This window comes from Chlorocebus sabaeus, chromosome 4 (assembly GCF_047675955.1).
Source record: "Chlorocebus sabaeus isolate Y175 chromosome 4, mChlSab1.0.hap1, whole genome shotgun sequence".
In the NCBI taxonomy this organism is placed as follows: Eukaryota; Metazoa; Chordata; class Mammalia; order Primates; family Cercopithecidae; genus Chlorocebus; species Chlorocebus sabaeus.
Window position 1 is genome coordinate 53,549,700 of NC_132907.1, and position 24,341 is coordinate 53,574,040.

At 37.7% G+C, this 24,341-nt stretch overlaps 1 protein-coding gene across 1 annotated transcript in view; it reads left to right on the top strand.

Annotated features, from left to right (window-relative positions):
- The window catches only part of PLCXD3 (phosphatidylinositol specific phospholipase C X domain containing 3), a 186,189-nt gene that overhangs the window by 114,138 nt on the left and 47,710 nt on the right, over positions 1-24,341 (top strand). Inside the window, exon 2 of the mRNA XM_007961480.3 lies at positions 6,481-7,189. Within this exon, the coding sequence (XP_007959671.1) occupies positions 6,481-7,189 (709 nt within the window). The remainder of the gene's footprint in view (positions 1-6,480; positions 7,190-24,341) is intronic.

Consider the following 24,341-nt stretch of genomic DNA (forward strand, 5'->3'; position numbering starts at 1 on the left):
ATTATTCTATTATGAACTGGTATTACAAAACATGATACGTACGTAGGGAGAAGTTCATAGTTAATAGTAAAAGTGAATCCACATATCAGGTAGTCTTCTTGGTAATTTCATACTATTTTGGTTGTCCTTCTATTAGCTAAAATTATAATATAGTCATATGACTAACAAAAAACTCATAATAAAAGAATAGGTGTCAGTTTTAGATTTCTTATTTACTTAATTGAATTATCTTTAGTCTAGACCTTTTTTATGAAAAAGAAAATAACTTCTAAAATCACATGTCTATTTTGGGAGTGCTTGGATAATTAAACTCTGCAAGTCTAAAGTCTACTTAACTAGCCAGGATATTACGCAAACTGCAATGCAGCACAATCTGATCAAATGAATGAGGGTACCATTCAGGGCAGTGGAATTTCCACTTTTTTAAAAAAATACCTTGAGTACTGAATATGGTATTTGACTATCCTGGAGGTGACAGTGGCAATACATATGTAAAATGTTATTAATGCTTAATTTTTATTATTTTAAGATAAATATATAAATAAAAATAGAAGTGTACGTTTTCCTTCCACATCCAAATCGACTGTCTTTAACTTCCACTGCCTAATTATAAGTGTCTTGAACACAGCTGACGCTCAGTAAATGTCTGTTGAAAGAATGAAGGAATGCTATTTGGTATAAAGATTCATTTGTTTGTGTCTATGCCTAACTTCCCTAATTAAATTATAAGACTCTTGGGGGCAAGAATTGTATGTAATTTTTTTTTTTTAGTTTCCAACTAGTCCACAGCAATAAACTAAGGCAAAGTTAGCCAGAGGCAAATTCTCCCATTCTGTGTACCCTGTTTAGTGTGGCTCCCAAGAGCCATTTATCATTTAACCCAAAAAGCAAGGCTACTTTTGCATTTAGTCTAGCTCTTTTAAAATTATTTGCATAAGCCCATTGATATTAATAATCAGTTATCACACATTTTCTCCTCTCTACCCCATGCTCTGCAATAGTGACTAAAGAATCATTACCAACTGTACTATAATTATTTATCTATGTGCATCACATATTAAGCTGTAAATTCATGAGAATTAAAACAATGCTTGTCTTATACTTAGCATAATAACAACACGTATAGCAAGTGCTTGATAAATGTTTTACCAAATGAGCAATTCATTAGTTTAAAAATAAGAACATTTCTTTCCATCAGGAAGGTAGACCATTTTACTTGAAGAAAACATTTGCAAAATAGAATTAGTAGTAGATACAATTTTTTACACAGGGAGGCTAACTTACTTCCAGTTACTGGGGGCCTTTAATCAGAATGCTATAATTGCCTCAAGTCATTCATATCCCTTTACACACACAGTCTAAAAATTACAGAATACTCACACTAATTGTCTCAACTATACTGTAATACTCGTATGACACTACATATACAGATGATCTTAAGTAGTGTCCAAATGTATTAGTTTTCTATTGTTGCATTAAAATGACCACAAATATAGTGGCTTAAACAACACAAATTTTCTCATAGCTTCTGTAAATAAGGACTATGGATATGAATTAGCTGGGACCTCTGCTCAGGATGATACCAGGCTGAAATCAGAGTGCTGACCAAGACTGCAAACTCTTTTGCAGCTAAGGTTCCTTTTGCAAGCTTGTTGGTTGTTCACAGAACGTGGTTTCTTGAGTTGTGTAGGAGCTTAGACCTCAGCTCCTAGAGGCTACTTAGTGTTCATTATATTTTGAGGAAAACCTTTCCCTTTCATCTTGGGTCCAGTGATTGGTGGCCTGCAAACTAACTGTCAATGGACAGATTAACAGATGAAAATGCAAGGTTTATTTATGCATGCATGGTATGCAGATGGGAGTGCTCAATGAGGAGTAACTCCCTGAATAACCATAAATAAAGGCTCACTAAACAAAAAGGTTAATATTTTAATTGGAAAAGTATGGAATGGTCTACTGGGCTTTATGATGCTTATGGACAGCTATATTTGCACTTTCTGGTGATAAGGATCAGTCTTTTTTTCAATCAGAAGGGGAGGCAATGGCAACTATATTTTCAGGAGGGTCTGCTTAAGTTTGAATAATATTTTTTTTCTGTTGCTGCTGATCGTTCAGATGCTTTCAGTTTAAATAAATGTTTACACCACTTTAGTGAGCTATTAATGACTTCCTTTGCCATATGGCCTTCTCTACAACATTGCATTTTGCTTCTGTAAGAGCAACAGGAAAATATCTGTTGCAGCTTGTTGCCTCTTTTAAGAGCTTGTCTGCTCAAGTCAGGCCTACTCAGGATAATATCTCTTTGATTAACTAAGAGCCAACTGATTAGGGACCTTAATTACATATTTTTAAAAATCTCATTTCTATATAATGTAACATAATCACAAGAACAATATGGAATCATAGACCTTGCACTCAAGGGGAGGGATTATATAGGTCATATCACCAGGAGAAGGATGTTTTAGGGGCAATCTTCCTACCATACCAAATGATGGGATGAGAAGTTAAGTCCAGTACTACTGGAAATCATAAAATATAGAAATGATCACACACACACACGTTCCACACTGATAAGGTAATAAAATTGATGCTATGTGCCAATTGGTTAGGCCAGATGATATCTCAGATCTTCCATAACAGTATGTGGAAAAAAGAAAGTCCATTTGTGAATTCAATATTTTTTTAACCATCTTTAAAATTTTTTCTCATATCTGATACAGTTTTCAATCATAGAAACATGCATATAATATAAACATAGTTAATTTCTCTTCTTTGAAATTCCAACTTCTCCTTTTAGCCAGTTGGGTCTATTGGCCACAAGTCCCCTCATTAACCACAAAGAGATGGCCTATATTAGTTAACTATTTCTGTGTAACCAATTGCCCCTGAATTTAGTTGCGCAAAACAACACAGAGTTTCTGGGTACTTCTATGAATCAGGGATCTAAGCATTACTTAACTGGGTTCTCTGCTTTGGTCTCTCTCCCAGGGCTGCAATCAAGATCTCACTCAGGCAGGATCTATTTCCAAGCTTATTCATTGACCGTTAACAGGATTCAGTTCCTTGAGAGCTGTTAGTCTAAAGACCTCTGCTCCCAGCTGGTTGTTGACCAAGGGCCACTCCCACCTCTGTGTCACATGGGCCTCTCCAACATGGCAGTTCACTCATCAAAGCAAGGAAAAAAGTAGCCAGACAGAAGTTATAATCTTTTGTAACCTAATCTCAGAAAGGGCATCCCATCATGTTTGTCATATGTAATTCATTAGAAGCAAGTCATAGGTTCAGCCCACACTCACAGAGAGGGATATGAATGCAAGAGGGCAAGGATTGTTAGGTGCCATCTTAGAAGTGTGCTTCCCACAGTGCCTGAATGACGGTACAATTTATCACACTGAGGAGAAACAAATTAAAGTGCTTATTTCCAAGAAATGAAACAAATAGTTGCTCTGATTACATTTACTTATTCAGAGCCAAAGCAACCAAACTTGGTGGGACTGGGTGTATAATGGGAGTGGTTAGCCCTTGTCTGAGGAGAGAGGGCAAATGGAACCTAAAGATGAGAAACTAAATTCAACATCAGAGGAGTGACATTAAGTACCAGGTCCAAGGTATGCATTTGAGACTGTGGATGAGAGAAGAATAAAAGGTCAGAAGCCCAGGAATACCAAGTCAATATAGAAGCAAAATGTCAGACCAGATGTAGCAGAAAAGTTCAAGAACAAAGAGGACTCCTGGCTTTAAAGACACGAGGTTAGGCTTTTCCTCACAATTATTGAATGGTTATGAAGTACTGCTGTATTTGTGCTTTACATTCAAATGAATAGAAAACTTACTGGTTCCGTAAAAATGTTGAAATTGAGAAGTATTACTACAAATAAAATTAAAAGTCATCAAAATATTCATTTTTTTAGCCAAAAGTAGATTATATATTTTCTTACAAAATGCATAGATACTGTTTTGTATCTATTGATTTTCTTTTCTTTTCTAATAATATTTACAGTATGAAGCACCATTTTATACCAGGTGCTGTGGCTACACCTCAGAGTCATCTGGCTTAAAACACATACTGGTGAAGCCACCATTGGCTTCTCCTTCTGATTGTTTATTTTTATTTTTAACATTCCCTTATTTTGACCTTAAGAAGCTACTTTCCATGAAAGTCAACAAATCATGTACTCTAGAAAGTATAATATCCTTTCACAGTATTTTCAAAAGTGGTGATTTCCTTGCCTTTAAAATTTTATTTTTGCAGTTTTTTTTACTTGCCACATAACCATGTGATAGAAAGGTGAAACTAAAGCCATATTGAAAACAAAGAACCACTCATTTCTAGTAAAAGAAATCTAGTTATACTTAATTCCCTTTTTGCCTGCCTCCAAGTATAATTTCTACTAGATTACAGAAGTAACCAATTACTTTCATCTACCTTTCCCTTCATGTGCCTTGAAACTAACTTTTTAACTTTTATTTTGAGAGTTTAAATTTATTTTTAAATAAATGTATTTATTATCTCTCCTAATCTTAGATCATTTAATCATAATTCTTCTTAAACCTTCTTTCATTTCTATCTTCAGACACACTTCTTTGTATATATTAAGCTGTAGCACCATTTGTTTAGCTTTCATTTAAATTAGCAGTCAGATGAATAGCAACTAATAAACCAGTATGCAGCAATTTAAATGTTTATTAAAACTTACCAATAAGAACCTAACTCCCAGCTTTGCTTATTCAGAAAGGATTGACATTTTCTTGCCACATCATCTACTAAAGATAAGACATGCAGTTTCAAATTAAATTAAACGTGCTATTTCTGTATATTTGGGTTATCTTTTATTGTTTTTGAAAAGCATATCATTCTGAGAACTTATCTAAATTTTAAAGGTTGTGATTTTCAGGGTATCAAAATATTTTGCAAATTATTTTCTTTAACAACCTACCATGGTGTCTGAAATTTAGGCACTTGTGATTCTTATGGGCTGTTAAAGCTAGATATAGATAGATAGATAGATAGATAGATAGATAGATAGATAGATAGATACATAGATACATAGATACATAGATACATAGATACATAATAGATAGACAGATACATAGATACATAGATAGAAATAGACTTAGATATGGAATATAGACGAATGGTATATATTGCATCACTGAAAAAAATGCTTCAAATAATTTATCAGACCAAGGCTTTGAAGTATTGTATCGATAAACTTAAGATTCTTGTGTGTGCTTGTGTGTATTTATATGTATGTGAGTTTTGGGTTGGGGAGTGAAAGAACTAGGAAAATATGTGCCTCAAGGGAGGAAAATCAGGAATGGGGCAACAAAGTATACTCAGAGGAAGCCTGAGTAACAGATGGGGAACGATATTACTAGGACAAAGTCATGAAACAGGAAAGGGTGTCAGAATTTAAAGCATATCTGCCCTCTAATGTATGAAATTTTTAGAATATGTTAATTTAATTTTAGCTCTTCAGTGGGTTATGCCTAAGAATTAAAGGAGGCTTTAAGAAATAAAATGCAACCTTGAAATAACTTTTCTTTATTGGGTCCTAATAAAGAGTTTCAAATGCCACTCTCTGTAACAAATCACACACATGTTCATTGCTACATTTCTGGAGTCTTGAAATTTGCAACTGCCAAAACTAATCAAATAAATAGTCCTTTTTCTTCCTAGGAAGAAATTATTCTAAATTTAGAAGCCAATTCCCAAAAGAGTTTATGCTATTGAGAGAAAATTTGTGAAGAAAAGAGTTTATTAGTTACTTTTTAAATGCTGCCAATTTTTAAATGCTGTTAATTTTTAAATGCTGTTGACTTGCAAGAACAGTTAATCGTTTATTCAATATGTGGAAAGTACTTGACCTCATCTAAGTTTACAGTTGCCCAAATACAAGGTCAGGAATGAACTTAAATATGTCAGCATTGTACTGCCTTCTTGTCTTACTTCTCCTTCCCTCTATCACTTTGACCTCCTGTGCCTTCCAAAGTGAATGAGGTAACAATTCGAATGCTGATTGTTTGTGAAAAGGGCATCTTTATTCATTGAGACAATCCTTCTAGGCTTAAAATCAACCCAAAATCAAGGAAAAGGGTAAGACTGTAAAGTATTGGGGTACTGGTGAGTCTTCATACATATCGCTTTATGAATGATCACTTATGTCACCCATATGGAAATCCAGTTCTAGTGAGTGTATTACATTCTTGGTTCACAGAATAGATGATTATTTAAATTTAAATTTAATGACAATGAAATCTTCTTATTCTTTTATAACCAATTTGATCTACTGAAGTGTTCTGTGTCTTATGTCAATTTATATAAAGGACTCTCCTAAGGCATAAAAAGTAACTAGTACTAAATTTCTTAGTATTTCCTGTGTCTCATTCGTGGGAGAGGTATGGATATTGCAAGAGGGAAGGAAGTTGGGAAGGGCAAAGACCTGGAAATTAACCACACTATGCTTGTTATTCTCCTAGGGTCTCACGATTCCTTCAGCTTCTACATTGATGAAGCCTCTCCAGTAGGTCCTGAACAGCCAGAAACTGTCCAGAATTTTGTCTCTGTGTTTGGAACTGTGGCCAAAAAGCTCATGCGGAAATGGTTGGCCACTCAGACAATGAATTTTACTGGCCAACTAGGAGCTGGAATTCGTTATTTTGATCTTCGAATTTCCACCAAGCCCAGAGACCCCGACAATGAACTCTATTTTGCTCATGGTTTGTTCAGTGCCAAAGTCAATGAAGGCCTTGAGGAGATCAATGCATTCCTCACAGATCACCATAAGGAGGTAGTGTTCTTGGACTTCAACCACTTCTATGGGATGCAGAAATATCACCATGAAAAACTGGTCCAAATGCTGAAAGACATCTATGGAAATAAAATGTGCCCAGCGATTTTTGCCCAGGAAGTTAGTTTAAAGTACCTATGGGAGAAGGACTATCAAGTGCTGGTCTTCTACCATAGTCCAGTGGCTCTGGAAGTGCCCTTTCTCTGGCCCGGGCAGATGATGCCAGCACCCTGGGCCAACACCACAGACCCTGAGAAACTGATCCAGTTTCTTCAAGCATCCATCACTGAAAGAAGAAAGAAGGGATCGTTTTTTATATCTCAGGTGGTGCTGACCCCCAAAGCTAGCACTGTAGTCAAAGGGGTGGCAAGTGGCCTCAGAGAAACAATCACAGAAAGGTAAGTGTCTTTAAAATGTCAGGGGGAAAACCTCAAATAATTTAATTTGAATTCATAGAGCTCACAAGTGATGAAGCTAAAATTCACACTTACGTATGTTAGGTCCCCGGGGCTGCAATAACAAAGTACCACAAATTGGGTATCTTAAAACAATAAAAATATATTATCTCACAGTTCTGAAACCTAGAAGTCTGAAATCAGTGTCAGCAGGGTTGGTTCATTCTGAGGACTCTAAGAGAGAATCTGTTCTATGCCTGTCTCCTAGGTTCTGGTGGTGGCTGGCAAGCCTGAGTGTTACTTGGCTTATACATGCATCACTCCAGTCTCTGCCTCCTTTTTCTCATGCCATCTTCTCATGTGTCTCTGTGTTTTCCTTTGCTTATAAGGATACTAGTCATATTGAATTAGGGCCTGCTCTAATAACCTCATCTTAATTACTTCTGCAAGGAACCAATTTCCAAATAAGGTCACACTCACAGGTAGCAGGAGTTAGGGCTTTAACATGTCTTTTTGTGGACCACAGATCAACCCATAACCCCATGTATTTTGACTCCATGTCTAGTTGTCTTTTCATAGCACCCTTTTTTCACATTTGTGTGTTGCTTTATAGATTGCAATATCCTTTCTCCACCATTTGCAGAGTCTTTTAATATCCCTAATTCCATTTGAAATGCATAACAACCCTGAGAAGTAGATATTGTCTTATAGATTTAAAAAATGAGGTTAAAAAAAGTGATATATTTTTCCTAAGACCGCTTCAACAGTGAATGATAACACGGATACTCAAACTCTATTCTCAAACTATATCCTATGCCTTTTATACTACATATGCAGCCTTATAAGGAATGGTTACCCCTGAGACAGTGGTCACTTCATTGGTCAAGCCCAGCCAAACATGTAGAATGTTTATTACCTGTGAAGTATAACTTGAGCAATCACAGTTTTATTCCTGAAAGTTTGACACAATATGCTGAATTATACATATTATTTATTCTTTTGAGTTAAAATGTTAAATAATGAAAACATCATCTGAAGAAAGAACATAAATCCTTATCAGATCTCTTATTTTTATCTTTCACTGACATTTTGAATTATGCTAAAGAAACAGAGCGTGAATGTTTTGCTTGGACTCAAGGTCTTTGTGAAAAAAAGACAAAAGATGAAGAGAAAAGATTAGGCAGTGAAAATAGTATGTGTGACCTTGTGGCATAGCAGATAGGATGGGGAATGAAAGGAGTTAAAGCTTGGAGTGGTGCAAGAACACATTTTCCAGAAATCTTTTAACCAGGCTACAGAGAACCTCATCCTGTGAGCAATGGGGAGCTAGATAATAAAGTTTAAAAGTAACATGACTTGACATGATCTGCGTTTTATGTAATAATTGATGCAGCCTGGAGGATTGATGGAATGGAGAGAGTGAGCAGTTGATAAGTGCTTAGAACTGTTTCAGCAAGGTAATGCAAGCTACACTGGGGAAGCGGAAAAACACAGAAGCAGATAATATGCAAGCAGTGAAAATTAAAATGGTTCGGTGACTAGTTCCATATGTGGTATAAATGGGAGAAAAGAGTTCAGGATAAGCAGGATAGGTAATGGAAGCATTCACAGACTGAGGAAACAAAGACACAGGGATTTGGGAGGAAGTGGGGAAGGTACCATCAGGGTCATGCTGAATTTAAAGCATGAGTAAGGCATTCAAGTAGATGTGGCTAATTGATCATTAGAAATACAGGCCAACTCATTTGGGGGTTGTTGGCATTTCTTGGTGGTGGAAACTCCAAGTCTTTGGAGTGGAAAAGTTCCTCCATATGAAATCAAAACTTTCTTCTTTTATTCAGAATGGTCCATTAGCTGGGACTGCTCTGTTCCTTAAAATTTAAATAACATTACCAACCACTCATTGTATAGTCTATGAAAGTGCCTGGCTTTCTCTGTGATTTCTGCTAAGGTCTACATTTCTTCTATTTGTATGGTAGGAGCCCTTTCTACTACTGGATTATATCATTTTATGACTTAATTGTCCCACACAGTCTGTCCATGTCCCATTCTGAGACATGAAACTTGCTTCATGTTCATTTCCACAATATTTTTTAAATTTTACCGAAGATCTGAAGAGGCCAGGAATGGCTTATAAACACAATAATGTACATAATTTAAAATCGAATTTTAGGCTTGTCTTTAATTACAAATCTTCTGCCCTAGGATAACAGCCCCTGACAACATCTGCAACACTGTATACCTCAGCTTGATGTCCTCTGACTGAATCTTCTCCTCCTTTACCATTTTTCACTTATTTTCTTTCTTTACCCTTAGATTGCCTTTGAGACCCAACATTCTAGATGACTGTGTAACTAGATTAACACATCTAGATGATTATGCCTAACTAGTCAACTCTCTCCAGCTTCCTAAGCCTAAACTCAGCTAGTTGAAACAAAGTATTCATCAAAACAAGAGGGCTTTTTGCTTTATAGCACCGCTGTCTACAAACATTACTTTTTCTGGTAATTAGCAATTTACCCCCTTTCTCACAAACTTAGAAAGTGAGGGAGTTGTGTACATATAAAAATGTGTTGTTTTTAACTGTATCCCATAGAGTCCCCAGATTTTGAAGAATCTCTGATGGGTCACTAGAGGTGGTGAAAAGGCAGCAGGAGCCTGGGAGGGAACTGACTCCAACTCCCTCCATTCTCTCCATACCTTGAATGAAAGAAGCTTCATTTTTAACTTTGACATTTTGGGCATGATGCAAGTCTTCCTATGACCTCTTCTGGCTTCCAGCATAGTTCTATGCTTAGGAAAACACTTACTCATATTAAATCCTTGCTTTGCATTTTCGCCAAGAACTTTACCCTCATTTTACCTGTGTAGAGATCATCCTTTGAAGAAGCCAAGAATTTACTCAAAGATAAACGGTTTTCATTTTTTCCTTCTTACGGCATTTGATGTCATTTAGAAGTTTTCAAGTCATAGTTAAACTGCTTTTTGGTTACTCATGCTCTAGTACACTACTACTAAAGTAGGATTTGTGGGTAAAAAAGTCAAATCAGTTAGGAAAGTGCTGGACATTATATTCTACACAACTCTCCCAAAGGAGTCACAGTGTGCATTAGCATATAAAAAGCACTAAGGAAGGTTTTAGTGATGAATCCTACTTAAATTTAACTAATGCAGTGTTTTCCCAGCACTTAACTTTTGTTCAGGTAACACTTATTAACAGCACATGGAATTAATTTTTAAAAACTGCTCTCAGCCCTTTAATTCAGAACTTCTTACTTGCCTCTCTAGCTTGTATATTTGGAAGAGTAGAGTTGTATCATTGACAAGAAAAAGGAACAGAAAAAGAAATTTTAAAAGTAGAAATGAAGACTCCATATGTAGAACTAATTCTTTCTTCTATAGGATTATGAAAATTACTTACAAATAATTTGCCAATATATCTGAACCTTGTCATTATAAATGTGCTAGCATTCTCCAGTGGAGTGTAGTCTCAGAAGTACTAGAAAGACTTCCTTTTTAACCATTTGCAAAGCTGTATTCTGAATGTTATATTAATGTGAAGCTCAGTTTTTTGTTTTAGTTTGGTGTGGTTATTGGACATACTCCAGCCTTCTGCATGGAACCTACAGGAAAAGCTTATTGTCAGCTCTGGGGTCATGCCTTGCAAAGGCAATTTATTAATACTTGTCACTTATTCAGCGAAGGAGCACCTGACTCCCCAGAACTTGTTGGCTTTCTCTTCTTACCAAGTGATGAAGCCTATGAAGTGAACTGATTCTGACATTGTCCTCTTTGCTTTTGTGTAAAAGCCATTCATTCTTAAAGTCCTGTGATGGCACCGAAAGTTGTAGTAAGTTCTTCTGTGCCACGAAAGGAAAGTTACCAGGCAATTATAAGACCGCTCTAGGCCTTACATATTTTCATCTGCAAAATTTGGAGTTTGAGCTAGATTACCTCCAAGATCCATTTCAGTTGTAAAATCCCACAGTTCTAAGATCCTGTATTTGACTAGCTAGTTTCTCTACAGTTTTTAAAATCATACCTAATATTTGGGTTAACAAAACTCTGAGCACACACATTTAGAAAACAGCATTTAGAGTCGTGGGTGGCTTTCAGGGAAACTAAATCCAGCCTGGATTTAGGTACCATAGCTTTCAATCTGGCCAATGGTTCTAAATACTGCAGATTCATTTTTTACACTGTAGCAATGCCAAAAGACACAGATTTTTATTTCTTAAAGACTTATTTTTAATTTCTTTTTCAAACACCAGTTTTTGCACCCCACCCCCACGCAATTCACACATTCTTAAAAAGAAGGTGTGCAACTTGAGTAAAGTCCTTTCCTAATTTGTAGAAGTTTATTAACTTACAGGTTTTTTTTAATTTAAAAAATGTAGCCATATTACCTGCCTGAATTTTTAAGCAGCAGTACATCTGTGCAAGTAAAGTGATGCTCAGTTAAATTAGACAATATTTGTTCAGGCCAACAAGTTAGATAATGATTAATATAACAATAATAATAACTGTTATTATTATTATGGGCTATTATAAGGGTTCACTATCTGTTAGATCCTTTACTGTGTTATATTCATGATTAGGTTCAATATTATAAAACCTCCAAGTGTAGGTACTATTGCTATCCTATCTTAACAATAAAGGGACTGAGCCTTAGAAGTGTTAACCAACTTAGCTGGATAGCACAATTAAGAAAAGGTAGATTCAGGATTTAAATTTAGGCTGCTCTATCTGTTCATTTATTCACAAAAGCAAACATTTAAATGCCTAATCTGTTCTAGACACTGTACTTCAAGTGACTGATCTCAGATATGCAGTCTTATAACCATTACGTAGTACTATCTCCCTGCTATTTGTGAGAATCCAAAGAAGTGACTGCAACTTTGTTTTCATCTTATTAAATGACAATATCTAGATCAAATTTGGCAGTACATTCAGGTAGACTGAGTTCAATTTAGTACTTATCTGTTGAACAGCTCCTATGAGTATGGCTCTGCATTAAGTGTTGTGAGGCATATTAAAATTGGTATTTGCCATTGTTCCCATCAAGCATCAAGTAGGTTTGAAAAGACAAGAACATGCAAGACCTAAACACAAATTGGAGAGAAACAGGAGAGTTAAATATCAAGACCTATATGACTTAGAGGAGAGAGATATCTGGAAAGATTTTGGCTGGCTTTGACAAAAAGCACTGTGATAGGCAGAGATGGGTAGGGGTAACTTCTCAGGGTGAGGAAATAGCAAGAGCAAAGCATGGAGGTAGGAAATCTTAAGGACAAGAGAAATCAAGGTTGGTTAGAGAAACAGAGTGATATGCAAAGGAACATGGGGGATGACTCGAGGAAAAAGTGAAGGGGGAGATTATGGTTGGCTGAATTAGGCATATATTAGGAAGATATTGAGGAGGGCAAATCAGAACTGGACCTCAGGAGATGAAACTCACCTAATTATGTAGGTTGAGTAAGGAAGGAAGAGACTGAAGATGAAGCTACCAGTTTAAAGGCGGAAACAGAGTAGCATGCCAACAAGTGTTTAGAAAGAAAAAGAGGTAAAAATCCTGACATGGTTTGACTTCAGCCCTACTGACAGTGCTGCCCCCTTGGAATACCATTTACAGTATCATTTTATATGGATGATGTCCCTTGGAATTGGATGATGGGTAGCCCTGGCCACTTAGTCTTATGGGCACAGTGATCACCTTGAGTGTAAGGCAGAATTTTTAGGATGTGGTTGTGAGTATACACCAATATTACCCAGCTGGCCAAAGGAAGACAACTGTAGTTGTTGAGCCCACATTATGTGCCAGGCACTGTGCTAAGAGCTCTACATGATTTGTGTCCATTTAAGTCCTTGCAGCCTTACAAATTAGGTATTATTAAATCCATTAGAGGTGGAAATTGAGGCTGAGAGATGTCTAATACCTTGCTTTAAAATCCCATATTAAAGTTATGCCTTAATTAATAAGCTAGGATTATTACATAGGTTTGTTTGACTCTAAGTCCCATGCTTATTCTTGCAGATTAGGTAAAATTAATATTGCTTGGCACTGGCTGCATTTAATATATTATCTGTCATCTTGGAAGGCAGAGTCGGGTCTAGGGGTTTGGGAAAGTGAATTATGCTGGTGACAGAGTGGGCAAAGCTAAGAGAAGGGAAGGTCTGAAGTGTGTGGCTTTGCCTCAAGAAAGCAAACCCTGATAGGATGTTAGCATGGAACCCCCTAAGGAAGCATTGACATAGAACATGAAAGGAGTTAGAGATGACTGGGCTTAATCCTTCTTGCCTTGTGCCTATTGCTCATTTCACCATTTTTTTTTTTTTTTTTTTTTTTTTATTAAATAAGAAAGTTGAGGCCAAGAAGAATGCTAATTGATTGTGCAAGGACACAGAGCTAACTGGCAGCAGAGAAAGGATTAAAATCCAGGACTCCTGGCTCCCAGTCAAAAGAAGAGACACCCCAGAGAGGGATAAGGCCAGAGGATAAACAGAAAGCCTAGGGGTGGAGGGGGCAGAGCATACCAGGCTGCACATACCAACATGGAAGGGCTTTCAGTCTGCGCTGCACTCAACACTGCATGGTGCCCTGGAGTCTTGCCAGGAGGGAATGCGGGTAAAGTCAAAGGACTGGGCCACAGATTTTATGCTGGGCCTACTTTCCCTGGACTTTCTCTCTCTCTCTCTTTCTCTCCCTCTCTCTCTTCTACTCTTTTTCTCTCTCTACATCATGAGCCCAAAGGATTATTTATTTCTCTCCAATGGGGACACACTTCAGCTCACAACCCGCCTATTGCCCAATTTGCCTTTTCCTTGCCCGTACCCAGAAGGGATGGGTCTAGTCTCTTGGAAGTTTTTCAGCTGCAGTGCCAGTCATCTTAGCAGTTTGGAGAGCCAGGAAAATCTTCACTTAGAGGCTGAGACTCAGAATGGTTCAAAGTCAGCTACAGTGACACGAGACAGTACCTATCTCCATAAAGAGCAGCTTTCCAGCCCCGCCCTTCCACCCTAGGCCATGTCCCAAGACAGGTCAGCACAGCAGCAGAGCAGAGCAGCTGACAATGGATATTTGGGATGTTCTATTCAACAGATGGGGAAAGCGATCTCCTCAAGCTACATATCCATGAGGAGAAAGAACACCAAGGAGACTATGGAAAGCTAGTGTTCCAATAATCATTGTTTTCAAAAAACTTTCACCATAAGATTCATTTGTTCGACCTGTCTCTCTCTCTGTCTCTCCCTGTCTCTATAGATATGTATGCATACAGATACATATATGTACTCGTGTCTGTGTGTGTCTGTTTGTATGTATGTACATGGCTTCATCTGTACAAGTGTTATTCCTAATTTGCAATTTAAAGAACTGAAAGTCAGAATGGCTAAATAATTTACTCGGATAATGTTATAAGTCAGTGCTGGGAGCAATTTAGAATCTTTCTGAACCACTGGAAAGGGGATTCTGGCTTGTAAATCAAAAGGAAGCTCCAGAAAACAACCCTTTCCCAGCTCAGGACTTGGCAAACTGGAATACACTTACGGAAATTTTGTTACAATGTAAATTCCTGGGTACCACTTTCAGAAATTCTGATTCAGTAGTCTGTGGTTCAAAGTATTTAATTCTTAGCAGGCTCAAGTGAGCCCCACTTCAAGTAGCACCGCTTTGCTCATACCCACAAACAAGCTGCACCTTAATCATCCCTACTGACAAATTAACCTGGTTTTAGTTAACCTAGAGAACATAAACCCCAGTATTTATTGGTGCCCTCCTCCCTAGGCTCAGTTAGTTCTTCCTAAAATCTAAGTTACAACTCCTCTACCCACAAGACCTGCCAGATTTAAGTTCATATTTCCTTGCTGTATCACTCAGATAGTACCTACCAATGATTTCCAAAAAAATAGCCCTCAGCTTTTGGCATCTTCTGTCTTGTGTGACTTAGTTTGATCCTAGAATTATTGCGCTAATGGGCTAAAAAGCACATTCTCGTGTAGGAAGACTTAATAACTTCTAGACTCAGTGTCTCCCACCAAAGCCAATTAACATTACAGCACTGCATCCCAACTGCCTCCCCAATGCTAATTTCAAACACGATGAGAAAGAAGAAGAAGAAGAGGAAAAGGAGGAGGAGGAGTTTCAACTGAAGAATTATGAGTTTCATAAATTCAGAGAGAAGAGAGCTTTATTTCTTATAAAGGATTGCCACCTGCAGGCTGGCCATTCCATGGGTTGGGAAATGTAGCCTCCAGTAGAAGCTGAGAAAGGTACTTCAAGGAAAGGAAGGGTGAGACAAAAATTTAGACTGAAAGGGTCAGCTAAGTATACATATTCAACAGGTTGTAGGAGAATCTATGAATATTCACAAAGTGGGACGGTTGCATTTATAAATAAGTAAACATACATATTTCATAAGTCCTATGTTCACTTCTGGGTGGAGACTTAACATTTAAATGCATTAAAATTAGGTCCTATATGTCAAAAAGTGAAACAGAGGACACAGAGGCATGTTATGTGCAGTCTCTGTAAACTGACCAGAACCAGTCTACGATTTGGTGTCTCTGATCAGGAAGACAAGCTGGTCAGTTGTGTTGAAACCACAAAAATGTGGGGAAGTTGGATGGATTGATTTCTGTTTAACTCTTGGGAAAGGAAGTCTTTTAGTGGCAGTTAGTGAAGAATGGAGTATAACAAGGCATGTCCAATCTCCCATCCCATCATTGCCAAAAACTCAGTTGTTTTTGTTTTCTTGTTTTGTTTTGTTTTGAGACAGAGCCTTGCTCTGTCACCCAGGCTGGAGTACAGTGGCATGATCTCGGCTCACTGCAACCTCCGCCTCCCAGGTTCAATTGATTCTCCCACCTCAGCCTCCCGAGTAGCTGGGATTACAGGTGCATGCCACCATGCCCAGCTGATTTTTGTACTTTTTGTAGAGAAGGGGTTTCACCATATTGGCCAGGCTGGTCTTGAACTCCTAACCTCAAGTGATCCACCCGCCTCAGCCTCCCAAAATGCTGGGTTTACAGGCATGAGCCACCATGCAAGGCCAAGAACTCAGTTTTTAAGGTTTCTCTGGAGTCCTTTTGGCCAAGAAGGGGTTGCACTCAGTTGGCTGGGGGGCTCAAGATTTAATTTTTATTTCTCAGAAGGAAGAAGATTCTGTACCAGCTTACAGTTGTGAGACTGTGTGACAGAGCAGTGAGTTCAGCCTGTGTCCTCTGGGGTATGGCAGGAGGAAGGGTTGTCTGTAATTCTCCATTTTAACAACTTTTGACCCCAAAATTTTTGAAACAAGAGTGCATATAAAAACTTTCTTTCTCCTTCATTCTGCTGATGTTGTATGATTAAAGAAGAATAAAATACATTTAAATACAGGCAGGTAGTTTTCACTGTTTCGGAGAGGTTAAAGCCTAGAGAAGGCTCCAAGTTGTTGAGAAGTCAGACATCTATTCAGTGCCTGCTCTGTGTGTGTGTAGTGTGTGTGTGTGTGTGTGTGTGTGTGTGTGTGTGTATGAGCAACAGAGAGAAACAGAGAATGAATACATATACTTTTCTGAGAAACTGTGGCATAGGATGGAGATTCTCCTACTTTAGTAAACCTCTCTGGATCTCAGTTTTCTTCTATGGAATTGCTGGGCAGATTGAATTTAATTTCTAAAAGAAACTAGCTTAAAATATAGCTAGTATGTATAGCTAGCACTCACAAAAAAAAAAGTTGAAAGGAGGTAGGTTGATGGGGTAGAGAGAATAAAAATGGAGTATCCAGGCAGCAGGGCTATTTAGTCAGTCAAGTAGTGACACAATAATTTGTGTAGTTTAGTCAGCAACCGAAGGAAAAGGGAGATTTGTTTGGAGTTTCAAATGAACCATATAATGAGATATCAGTAGATGAATGAGTAAAAGGTGTCTGATTCAAGAAGTAAAATGGACCACATGTGGAAATCTCAGTTCACATTCCACAGTCATGAGAAGGGGGCCTGCAGGCCAGCTCTTCCCTTCTGCTCTATGCAGGCAGGGCTCCTGAGTGGGGCACAAATCCATTCAGCTGAATTTTGTGATTGTCCTTTAGCCAAAGATCCCCAGGCACAAACATTTGTTGAACATGCAGAGTTTACTATTTGTTGCAGCGATGGAGAACATACCATGGGATTCATACATGAGACACCCCGGTAAGAGGATGCTAGAAGGGACTTACAAGATTGGGCTTAGGTTGGGTGACTTGAGGGAGGGTCTAAGGAAGCAGGGGTTCTCTCTAGATCAGATGCTGTCAGAAAGCAAAGACTAGTCTATATTTGGGTATTTCAACAAGCCTAATCCATAGGGCTAGAGCAAGATCAAACTGTAATTGGTAAAGGAGTCACAGTCACTTATTTTAGTGAAGAGAAGTGGTGACCTTATCTGAAGTTGGTATTGTGGGAGATTGCTTATGTCCAACAGGAGAATAACATGGCCTGGTTTTAAGTGTCTGGTGAGCTCTCAGTTGTCAGGGGCTGCTTTTTCTTTCCCCCTTTTTCAGTAACATGTGAAAACAGAAATATCACTTATTCTCATTTGGCTTAAAAGCCTCTAGTATAAATTAGTCTGTCCATGTGCTTTTTCTTTGTTCTTTTTCTCATTAAAACGGTCGAGGTTGTTTCTATGCAAAAGCCCAGACCATTTTGATAATGAGGCAAATCAAAGAGTTGGTAATATCCTAACTGAGGGATTGGCTAGTGAAAATGTAAACTCTTCAAATTAGGCTATATTGACAGTCAACTTGACTTTCTTTCTCTGTGATCTTAAATTTCTCCCTCTACCCTTGGAAAACTGTTGAAATTTCCCAGATGATGGAGAGACGGGGTCCAGGGCAGGAAAAAAATAGAACACAGTTCTTTGTAAAGGGAATTGCTGTTTTTTTAAGATTTGGGAACATTCCAACCATCTTCCTAAGGTTTCACAACTCATTCAGGGCACAAGGAAGCAGGAGATAGGATGCAGACTGTCATATTTTCAGCTAAATTGGTTTGTTGTCCTCTTTCACAGAGGGAGGCATGTTTTTTTATCGGGCTTGTTTGCATGGGTGCCCCTGAGGGCTTGCGATCCAGATGTTTGTGCTGAGTGTACTTGATAGACGTGGTTTTCAGAGACTGACCTACTGATAAACAAGGGTGACTCTGACAAGTATAAATGGCTAGTCGAGTGAGGTGATATAAGCCAAATCCTCTCTGTCAAAAACGATAAAAGGGCAAGGAGTTGCTGTAAGCATATCCTACCTAACCAAATCGTTATAGAAATATTAAATAACGAACTAACATCACTCTAGGCAATGAGATGTCAGCTTTTAACTTACCACATTTGGTTGATAAAATGATGTTTTCTATAATATTTTCAGTGTAACAACAGCAATAAAAAAGTTAAAACTGTGAAATTTTCTCAGAATACCTGACCTCGGAGGATTTTACAAGAAAATACTGCATGCATCAGTTGCAGGCATTAATATTTGGCTTTGTTGATTACAGCACAGATCTTCTGGCTCTTGCTCTGTATGTCTGGGATTGTAGCCTATTGCTAATTAACTTATTTTAAAGTATTAACAATAATTAGACAAGAATGGCTAGAGACTTGATTGTCATAATTGATTTTTTTGCAGAAATCACAATTATATCTTGAACTTTTCCTTTAAAATAGTCTTTCCTTCCACCCCCTCATCATTATTTCCCTGTGGCCTCAGCTGTTAAGAGACAAAAAGCTTACAAGTTGTTTCTGGGGCTGTGACATCCTATCTGGAGGAAGCAGTATGTGGTAGTGAGACTGTAATGTGTGATTTCATTAGTGAACGTTAAAAGCACAGGTTGCCCTTTGGAAGTGGATGTGAGATGTAGCCAATATAAAACAGACCAAATTCACTGCTGTCTGCTACTTGTCTGAATACTGAACAAAAAAGTTGTTGCCTATATAATTTACCTCAGGTTCAAAAATTAACCAGTCAAAAAATAGATAATAACTCTATCGAAAGCTGTTAATTGGCTCATCATGGTGGCTCACACCTGTAATCCCAGCACTTTGGGAGGCCAAGGCTGGTGAATCACTTGAGGTCAAGAGTTTAAGACCAGCATGGCCAACATGGTGAAACTCCTCTCTACAAAACTACAGAAATTAGCTGGGCATGGTGGTGGGCACCTGTAATCCTACCTACTCAGGAGGCTGAGGCAGGAGAATCCCTTGAACCCAGGAGGCAGGGGTTGCACTAGGCCCTGATTGAGCCTCTGTACTCCAGCCTGGGTGACAGAGCAAGACCCTGTCTAAGAAAAATCAACCAAACAAAAAAAAAAGACAAAAATAAAAGCTACTAATTAATGGATATCTTTCAGTTTTTGTGGTTCATTTTCAAAAGTTTAATTCACATTGCCTGTTTTTCTAAATAAAGCTAGCTTATAATGAATAGATTATAGGAAAATTTGATCAAGTGTGTAGTTTAGTGTCACTAAATTCAGTCTGTTAATAGACAGCATGTGTCGATTCAGAAGAGTCATGATGGATCTATTGTTAAGTATCCTGAAAACTTTGTTTTTTCTTGTCTCACTTTCACATTGGCTGGTTAGGGGTTACTTGGTTATTTAATAAATTTGACTCTATTGCTGTTCACAAGCAGAGCAAGTGCCACAGACATTTCTACATGGTGTTATATGACACAAGGAGAATTCCACACCCTTGAGCACACACAACTTATTGCCACTGTATGCTCATGTGTCCACATCACTCATGTGTCCACAGACCAAGAAGACCCCAAACACAATATAGCCGAGTACTCTTACAAGTAATAAAGATGGAGAGGCTTTTTAATACTGTAAACCATGAGGAATGACATTTCCATGTCTCCTGATGCAGGCTGTTTATAGAAAGGCTGCTTCACTTGTCCACCATTTTCTACTCCAGTTAACAAAAGGGTGGTCAGCTGTAGATTGAAAATGTTTATGTGAAAAAGAACTGAAGGCAAAAACCTCATGATTATCTCAATAGCTGCAGAAAAGGCTTTTGATAAAATTCAACATCCCTTCATGATAAAAACTCTCAATAAATTAGGTATCGAAGGAACCTACCTCAAAATAATAGGAACCATATATGACAAACCCAAAGCTAATATCAAAGTGAATAGGCAAAAGCTGGAAGCATTTGCCTTGAAATCCAGCACAAGACAAGGATGTCCTCTCTCACCACTCGTATTCAACATAGTATTTGGAAGTTCTGGCCGGAGCAACCAGGCAAGAGAAATAAATAAAGGGTATACAAATAAGAAGAGAGAAAGTCAAACTGTCTTTGTTTGTGGATGGCATAATCCTATACCTAGAAAGCCCCATTCTCTCAGTCCAAAAGCTTCTTAAGCTGACAAGCAACTTCACCAAAGTCTCAGGATACAAAATTAATGTGCAAAAATCACTAGCATTCCTATAATCCAAGAATAGGCAAGTAGCTTATAATGAATTTGGCTCCATGCCAAATTATGAATGAACCAAATATACAGCCAAATTATGAATGAACTACCATTCACAATTGCCATAAAAAGAATAAAATACCTAGGAATACAGCTAACAAGATAAGGGAAGGACCTCTTCGAGGAGAACTAAAAACCGCTGATCAAAGAAATCAAAGATGACACAAACAAATGGAAAAACATTCCATGTTCATGGATAGAATCAATATTGTGAAAATGGCCATACTGCCCAAAGCAATTTATAGATTCAATGTTATTCCCATTTCCAAAAACAGACACATAAACAAATGGAACAGAATAGAGAACCCAGAAATAAGACTGCACACCTACTGCCATCTGATTTTTGAAAAACCTGACAAAACTGAGCAATGGGAAAAGGATTCCCTATTTAATAAATGGTGCTGGGAGAACTTGGTAGCTGTATGCAGAAAATAGAAACTACACCCTTTCTCAAGCCATATAAAAAAATCAACTAAAGATGGATTTAAGACTTAAATGTAAAACCCAAAAGTATAAAATCCCTAGAAGAAAACCTAAGCAATACCATTTAGGACATAGGCACAGGCAAAGATTTCATGATGAAGATGCCAAAAGCAATTGCAACAAAAGCCAAAATTGACAAATAGGATCTAATTAAACTAAAGAGCTTCTGCACAGCAAAAGAAACTATCAGCAGAGTAAACAGGCAACCTATAGAATGGGAGAAAAATTTTGCAATCTATCCATCTGACAAAGGTCTAATATCCAGTATCTACAAGGAACAAATTTACAAGAAATAAACAAACAACCCCATTAAAAAGCTGGCAAAGGACATGAACAGACACTTCTCAAAAGAAGACATTTTCATGGCCAACAAACATTTGAAAAAAAAGCTCAACATCACCGATCATTAGAGAAATGCAAGTCAAAACCACAATGAGATACCATCTCATGCCAGTCAGAATGGCGTTATTACCAAGTCAAGAAACAATAGACGCTGGTGAGGCTGTGGAGAAATAGGAACATCTTTACGCTGTTGGTGGGAGTGTAAATTAGTTCAACCATTGTGGAAGACAATGTGGCAATTCTTCAAAGACCTAAAACCAGAAATAATTTGACCCAGCAATCCCATTACTAGGTATATACCTAAAAGAATATACATCATTCTATTATAAAGATCCATGCACATGTATGTTCATTGCAGCACTATTCACAATAGCAAAGACATGGAATCAACCCAAATGCCCATCAATGATAGACTGAGTTTTTAAAATGTGGTATATATACATCATAGAATACTGTGTGGCCATAAAAAGGAGGAGATCATGTCCTTTGCAGGGACATGGATGAAGCTGGAAGCCATTATCCTCAGCAAACTAACGCATCACTTATAAGTGGGAAAGGAACAATGAGAACACATGTACACAGGGAGAGGAATGACACACACTAGGGTTGGGGGGAGTACATCAGGATAAATAGCTAATGCATGCTGGGCTTAAACCTAGTGATGGATTGATTTGTGCATCAAACCACCATGCACACATTTACCTGTGTAACAAATCTGCACATCCTCCACATGGAGCCCTGACTTAAAAGTTGGAAATCAAAAAAAAAAAAAAAAAAAAAAAGAAAATGTTGATGTGTGCTTGGGCATGTATGTGTTTGTGCATGTGTGTGTGGATGCAAGTTGTGTGTTGATAGGGGTAAGAGAATAGTTTGAAAATAAGTATTAACATAGTCTTCTCTTTTCATCCGTAAGTATTCATTGCTTTCTTCCTGCTTATTAAGGAAAGAAGAGTTTCACATGCAGTGTGATCTTATCTCCCAATTGAAGATATAAATGATGGTCTCCTGAAAGTGCTCAGATATCCCATGTGGTACTTTTTCACCTAATTTCATGATTGTCCTAGGTGACATGCATTTACATTCTTTTAGCTTGCTCTGAACCTCATATTTTCCTTTAGTGCTTTTCTTGAAGGATTTATTTGGCAGTGTAGTTTCGAAAGTTGTGTTCTGTTTCCAACATTGTGTGGCTTATCTCTGTGATATTTGGGGGGCTTTTGTATATCTATGACTCTTCTTAAAAATTGATGTGGGGCGCATGTTCTCACTTATAAGTGAGAATTGTACAATGAGAACACTTGGACACAGGGTGGGGAACATCACACACTGGGGCCTGTCGTGGAGTGTGGGGAGTGGGGAGGGATAGCATTAGGAGATATACCTAATGTAAATGATGAGTTAATGGGTGCAGCATACCAACTTGGCACATGTATACATATGTAACAAACCTGCATGTTGTGCACATGTACCCTAGAACTTAAAGTACAATAAAAATAAATAAATAAGTAAATAAATATATAAATAGAAAATGGTGACCTACTGAGAACAAGGACAAATAATATTTTCAAAACTCTATTTTGCAAAAAGGGTTCTGCTTGAGACATTTCAAGTGAGTAGATGTAACTTATGAAAAGTGAATGAAACATTAAAATGAAGCAGATACAATACTAAAAAAAAATTGAGAAAGTAATATAACCCACTTGAAACTAGGATGACATTTATGGTATGACTTCACAGAATTCTAATTTCTTTGAAGTAGACCAAAATAGCGTTTCCTAGTGTCCCAGCACTCTTCAGGTTACCCAGGGACAGAAACAAGAATCCATTCATTTATTGAGTTGGCCAGTCACTCAGCCAACAAAAACATAGTAAGAATGTGCTGTGGGCTTAGAGTGGGGACTGGAGAGGCATGATACGGTGTCATAAAATTTTTCTTCATGGTTTTTGTCCTCCAGTTACAGGACAATCTCCTTGGAGTGTGAGATTTTTATAAAAGACAAAACTAGAGAATGGCATGAGACACTGTTTGCAACTGCGTAGTAAAATTATCTATAGTTGACATATGCCATAGGGATTCCAAGGAAGGAAAGATGACAAAAGTGACTTCTTCAGCATCTAAGGACAGAAATATGCTGGCCTTTTCTGAACTTTACCTTTCATCGAGACATTGCAATTTATGCTCATATATCAGGTGCACATCTGTTTTCTCTACTCAAATGTGATATACTCTTGTGATTGTCTAAATCACTGACCACCAAAAATGGTAAAAGAAAAAAAAAATCTTTTTTATGGTGAAAAATTGTGCTTGGTTTTGAAAACATTTCCACATAATAAGATATTAGACTAGGCCAACAAGTGAGAGTTCCCTGGAAGGCTGGAAGATCCAGCTACTGATTCACAACACTTTGTGTGCCTATTGGTGTTAGGAACAGATGTACATAAGAGACAAAAGTGAAAGCATTATGTGAAAGGTCTGTATTTTGACAATAAAATTCAGCAAGTTCCCTGAGAAAATTTGCTAAATGCATGTTACGTATTACATTTTTAAAATTCAAGGTGGAAAAATATGCTTTGAGATTTGACATTCTGTCCTGCACAGTTTACATGCCAAGATACATTCATTGATTATCAAAAGTACACATCAAATGAAGTAGATTCCCTCCCTTATTGAAGTAACCTGACAAAAAGGGAACCACCGCTGGGACTTCTGAAAGACAGCTGAGGAACAACCTTTTAACAAGTGTGGTTGACCTTTGCACTGCTTTTTCTCTTTTCCTTCTCAGTTTTTTAGTGAGAAAGGACAATTTTATAGCAACTTGGCAAAATGATAGTGCAGGAAGTCCCAGATGTTCTTGCCCCAG